This window comes from Equus caballus, chromosome 11 (assembly GCF_041296265.1).
Source record: "Equus caballus isolate H_3958 breed thoroughbred chromosome 11, TB-T2T, whole genome shotgun sequence".
NCBI lineage: Eukaryota > Metazoa > Chordata > Mammalia > Perissodactyla > Equidae > Equus > Equus caballus.
The window spans coordinates 36,890,430-36,896,715 of NC_091694.1; the positions used below are offsets into that span (position 1 = coordinate 36,890,430).

Below are 6,286 nucleotides of genomic sequence, written 5' to 3' on the forward strand. Positions count from 1 at the left end.
TAACAATTTAGAAGAAGACTAGATAGGAGGAAGATGTCATTCAGAGAATTATAGTTCATTTCATTTTTGTCACCCGTTCTTTAATATGCTTGTCCTGAAAATCTTCATCTCTGAGATGAAATAACAATCCGTCAATATACTGTTTAAACAAGTTTGGGAGAAATGAGGAATGATCCTTATTATTCTCCAAATTACATAATTTTTGAGAAATTTGAAGAGTAACTGTCATAGAGACTCAAGACTGTATGGAAATTTTACTCTATTTGGCAGCAACAGGACTTTTTTTTTTTTACCCACTTAATCTCCAAATTCAGAAACATAATAGTGAAAACTAAAAGTTCAAAACTTAAGCTCTCACATACCTTGAGGGGGTCTCATCCCACCCGCAACCGGAAACATGAAGCTGAAAACAGAACAGAAATACATGGAGATCTTCATATGTACAAAGATTTCAAACAAAACACGTAAGTTTTTACATAAATGAAAGACTGGCAGGCAGGGCCCTGGGCTGTGTTCTGCAGTACAAGATCGAATTACCCAATAGCCATACAGGATGATGACAGTCAGAAGTGAGCGTAGAGGGAAAATTTTTGAACTAGAAGACAGAAGACCTTGAAACTCGTCCTGGTTCTGTCACTGTGTGATTTTCCCGGATTCCAATTTCTCCATCCATAAAACGAGAGAGCTGGGTTAGATTCAAGTCAGTGAACATTTTCTGAGTGCCTGCTGCATGAAAGGACTGAATTAGCTGACAGTCTCATTGAAGACACAGATGTAGGCAAATCACTTTAACAGAGGATAGGATGTGCTAAGTGCTGTGAGAGGTCTACAACACCAACACAAATGAGAAGAAAAAGATGGATTTGATGGGTTATATCTCGGGAAGTTTTGTGGAGGTATCTTTTGAGCTGAATCTTAAAGAGAGGCACACTATACAGCTTGAGCAAAAGCTCTGAAGCCAGAGCTGTGGGTGTGTTCAGAGAAATGATTTAAGGTTGCACATAAGATATAGGATTAGAAAAGTAAGCGGATTGTAGAGGGCCTTTACAATGTTCAATTTTATTTGAATATTATATGAAGTTGTCAGAGATTTTTTTTAGCTGTGGCAAAACACACATAACATAAAAATTTACCATTTTAAACATTTTTAAGAATACAGTTCAGCGGCATTACGTACACTCACAATGTTGGACAACCATCACCATGACCTATTTTCAGAACTTTTTCATCATCCCAAATTCTGTACCCATTAAACAATAACTCCCCATTCCTCCCTCCCTCCAACCCCTGGTGGCCACTACTCTACTTTTTGTCTCTATGAATTTGCCTATTCTGGCTATCTCATATTAAGTGCAATCATACAATACTTGTTCTTTTGTATCTGGCTTCTTTCACTTAACATTTTCAAGGCTCATCTATGTTATAGCATGTATCAGAATTTCATTCCCTTTTATGGTGGAATAATACTCCATTGTACCACATTTTGTTTATCCATTCATCTGTCGATGGACACTGGCTTGTTTCTACCTTTTGGCTATCGTGAATAACGCTGCTGTGAACATTGGTATACAAGCATCTATCTGAGTCCCTCTTCAATTCTTTTGCGTGTATACTTAGAAGTAGTATTGCTGGATCATATGGTAATTCTGTGTTTACTTTTTAAGAAAATGCCAAACTGTTTTCCAAAGCAGCTGCACCATTTTACATTCCCATGAGCAATGCACGAGGGTTCCAGTTTCTCCACATCCTTGTCAACACTTGTTATTTTCTGTTTTTTTGATGATAGTTATCCTAATGGTATGAAATGGTATCTCGCTGTGATCTGGATCTGCATTTCCCTGATTTAGGTTTTAAGTAGGAGAGTGTAATGATCAGAAACGTGCTTTAGGTTTCTCTAGTAACACAGTATGGCAGAGAAGACTTGAAGTACAAAGAATTAGCTAAGAAACTATCACAATAATCTTAATGAAATGAAAAGGACCATAACCAGAGTATGGGAATGGAAAAGGAGACATGAATGAAAGCTATTTAAAAGGAAGAATCAGCAGGACTTGGAAACTGCCAGGATGGGGAACAGCAGTGAAAAAGCAGAAAGGGCTGATGATGATGCTGAGATTTTGAGCCTGGGCAACTGGCCCCATGGTGATGCTGTTTACTGAAAACAGGAGCCCAATGTGAGTATGTTTGGGAAGAAAGGTGGCAAGAGTGGGTCCGTGAGGAGCAATCTAACAGGTAATCAGAAAAGTAACTCAAGCTCAGGAGAAGGGTCTAGACCAATGTAGCTAGGCTCTTTTAAATAAAAGTAAAAAAAGCAAAACAACAACAAAAAACCCCACCTCTAGTTGTGGGTGAAATAGCCAGGAGAATGTGCATATACAATGAGAAGACAACAAAGGACAACCTTGGAGAATTCTTGTAGTGAAAACTGAGTAAGGAATGGTCACTGAGAACCAAGAGAGTTGGTTATAACTGAGGAAGGACCACCCTTCCGAAAGAAGGTAATTACCAACGTCTAACGCTATGGACAAGCTGATCAGAAGGAGGATTCATCGATAAAGATCACTGCTTTCGAAAATGCTGATCTTTGAGTGAACAGTTTCAAGAGAGGAAGAGGAAGGGGTCTGTAGAGAGAAAGTGAGGATACAAAACACATGCTTAGAGATTGAGAAAACAAGGTTTTTGAGGGAATGGGATTAACACAGCAAGGTAGCAAAAGGGACCTGCTTTGAAAAGGAAGAGGAGACTGGTTGGACCAGAAGCTAAGTAAGACATTGATAAGACAGGCAATCTGGCAAAAAACTGGGCAGCAAGATGACCGACAATTTGATTTCAAAAGCAAAACCACTATTTATCACTGTTGTCCTAGTAGGAAAGCAGAACTGTGAGCTCCACTTGTCTCATGCCTACCTCATGCCTCCTTCCTTCTCAGTTACCTTTGCTACTAACCTAGATGAGCCCTCGCTTCTCAGGCCTGGACTCCGACAAGGCTTCCTAACGGATCTCCCCACCTCCAGACAGCTTCTAACGCAGCTCATACAGCACAGGTGGGGTGCATCTTCCTAAAGGACCTTTTGATAAGGCTACTCTTGGAGTTAAAACTACGTAATAATTTCCTCTTAAGCTGAATTTCCTTAGTTTATATTCAAGGCCCTCTCAAGTTTTAGCACAATTTTCTTTTTCAGTTTCATATCACAAAACTCTTCTCTCCCACTCAGTGCCATGGTCCGTGTGGCCCACCTGTTGTGCCCTAGTGTTCACTAGGCCTTCCCATCTCCATGACAATCTCTTGACCCCCTCCTATTCCCCCAAATGAGGCCCAGTTGAAATACCTCTTCTTTGCCTTCAATGTAGCTTGAATCCACTAACATTTATAGAATGTTTTCCATGTGCTAGACTGTGCTAGAAGCAGTGGAAGATGAAAAGGTGAGGAAGCCCTTAAAAGCTTATAAAAGAGCAGGAAAAAAATAGACAATCGCACAAATGATAATATCCCAGAAGAATACAAACTAATCAAGATCTCTCAACTCTTTTTTTCTGCCATACTTGACTTCAAAAAAATATATATATGTACTTCTCATTTCTTGGGTAAATTTTGCCCTTTTTACAACTCTACCATTTATTCTAAAATAGCCCGTTCAGGATACCAAACAAAAGCAGGCTAATATTAATAAAGTTGGAAAATGTCATTGCTTTTTGCCTAGTCTCTTAGAACAGAGACAAGTATCTAACATGATAAGTTATAATTCATGGATTTTCTCCATTAAAAGCTGAGAGAGGTTGCCTGGTTCTTTTTCTTTCTCCCTAAAAAAACCTTCCGTATAAAATAACCTCAGCCCTCACCACTGCTGTCTAAAAACCCTAATATTCTTTCTTTATTGAGCAGACAGCTTCTCAGTCTCAGAAAGTTTCCACTATGTGTAACACTGACCATACAGTTTTCAAGGTAAGGATCATTTTAACCACTTTTCTCTTCCACGTATCCTCTCGAGTTTTAGAATGCAGATGTTACAGGCAAATTTTACGGAGGAAAGAAATTTTAAAATCACTCACTCTAACTTCTATCACAATTCAGGCTGTATTTATTAAAAAGTTTGTGTTCATGAGCTGAGTATGTTAAAGTACTATAAACTAAGGAGAATGAGCCACTTCAGTTTCTGCACCTGAGGTCCCCCTCCCCCAAAAGCTAAAATAAACCCCCAATCCAAAACCCCAAAAACCTGGGCCTAGAATACCAAATTCTTTTAAGTTCATATTTTCCTAGAACTTGGTGCTAAGATTAATACATACTTGATCAATTTAATGCCACTCAAGAACATTTTAGAGACTGTCATCACACGTAGAAAAGAAACAGAGACTACACATTTGTCTTCTCCAGCCAGAAACTGACTTATATCAAATATTCATGAAAAACTCTAATGAAACAGCGGAAAAGAGAAAACAAAAGAGAAAGAAGGCAGCTTTAAATTTAAAAGATGTGTAGAGGAAATGCAAAGTGGGGCTGCACACAGGTGGTTTATTTAACAGCGACTGCTCTTTTTCCCTAGCATACATAGAAGCACTTAGCATATATACGAAGCAGGTGGTGATAACTTTACAGACTTTACACTTCTGGAGTGTTCATGACTCCAAAATTAGAACGCTGCATATCAGAAAACTAACACTTTGTTTTCCAAAAATAATTTAGGATGCTCAAGATAAAAAGCTAATTTTACCTTCAAATATGTGCAGTATGTGTTGGCTAACAAAACAAAATCAGACTAGGTCCTTATAGAAGTGGGGTGAAAACTTCCCGGAAAAAAAAACATTTCCCTAAACGATAAACTTGTCAAGTTGCAAATGCTCACCTCCGTTATTGCTCTGGGTATGAGGACCACAAGCAATTATTAGCTGACACACGACAGAGGGCAGATTTGTTTAAGGGTTAAGTAAAAGGCTGGAAGCCTTGTTCTAATAACTGCGTAACTGTGTTTAACAACGAATTGTTTTTTAATAAGGAGGCAAGTCTTAAGAGCTAAGCTTACAAGAGCTCTATTTACTAGTTCAAAGGTCTTCAGATTTTCCTGCTGTTTCTCGTGTGTTAAAGAAATAAAAAGGACAGTACGCTCTAAAAGGGGAAAAGACAAATAGTCCACACACATCTTGGAAACAGTTGTCCAGCTTTGTGACCAGATTTTTGGAGCCTTCCCTACAGCATCCCTGGTCAAGCCCGGGGAAAGGGAAGTGTCTGGTCGGTTCAGATGGAGCCAGGGCTGGAAGCGAGGCGTCGGGGTCCCTCCCGTCCCAGGCCCCCGAGCGGACCCGCACCTTCTCCTCCCCTCTCCTGCCCGCACTGGGCGCGCGCTCGCTCCCCGCTCGGCTCCAGCAGCCAGTGCCCCGAGCCTGGAGGACAGGAGGCGGGCGCCGGGCTCCCTCCGCCCCTTCGGCCTAGGTCCCCGGAGGACGACCCTCTCCCGTAGCCCAGTTCCAAAGAAAAAGGGGTCGAAGCGGGCGAAAACCGCCATACCCGCCCGCCCAACATCCCTCGCCGCGGCGGCCGGCGGGCCCCGGCCCAGCCCTTCGCACCCACCTGCTTCCCCCGGCTGCCCCCGCGCCCGCTCCCGCGGCCCCGCCGCCGCCAGCTCCCGCTCCCGGCCGCAACGCCATCTTGCTCCCGGCCCGCCGCCGCCGCCGCCACCTTACGAGCAGCTGTCAGATGAAGACAGTCACTTCCGGGGCAAACGCCAGGCCCCACCTCGCCGCGGCTTAGGCGACTGGGCGGGGTCGCGCGCCCACGTGACTCCGCGCGCCCCGGGGAGGGGCGGCGAGCCCCCATCACGTGACCCGGCCGCCGCTGGGGGTCCGCAGGTGCAATTCCAGTGCTGGGGCTGGTGCGGCGGTCTCACGCTGGCTGCAGGAGCTGATTCATTCTCTGGCAAGGCCCTGGAGGGCCCAGCTGGAAGTCGAGCGGCAAGGCGTTGTCGTTCCTCCGTTTGAAAAACCATCATCTTGATTAATGGAAAGAATAGATTAAGTCCTGCTTTTTAAATCGGATGGTGGGTAACACGAATGTTCTTTTATTGTTACTCTTTACATATAAAGCATAGATGAATCCTGAATGACCCTTTGACAGCTTCACAGGGCCCATTAGTGATCTGCGCTCTCCACTTTTTCCCTGGCACTAGGCAGCTTCGTTTTGGTACCCATTCTAAAAGCTGAAGGTATTTACAATTTGTTTTAGTAAACCAATAAACCCAATCCACGTATGAGACCTCCAGGGTGGCCAATTCTTGTGTTTGGTTCTGACATC

General features: G+C 43.0%; 1 protein-coding gene across 30 annotated transcripts in view; it reads right to left on the bottom strand.

The window, feature by feature from the left end:
- The window catches only part of SYNRG (synergin gamma), an 84,470-nt gene extending 78,696 nt beyond the window's left edge, over positions 1 to 5,774 (bottom strand). For 20 of the 30 annotated variants that reach the window (XR_011423310.1, XM_070227600.1, XM_070227598.1 and 17 more), the window contains exons 1-2: positions 5,567 to 5,774; positions 363 to 403 (exon numbers count right to left, since the gene is read on the bottom strand). Coding sequence is in view for 29 of the 30 variants with exons in the window: in XM_070227600.1 (XP_070083701.1) it covers positions 363 to 403; positions 5,567 to 5,643 (118 nt within the window). In the remaining variant the exon portion in view is untranslated. The remainder of the gene's footprint in view (positions 1 to 362; positions 404 to 5,566) is intronic. The other 10 variants (XM_070227595.1, XM_070227592.1, XM_070227589.1 and 7 more) reach the window with 3 other exon arrangements.
- Between the last annotated feature and the right edge of the window lie 512 nt (positions 5,775 to 6,286).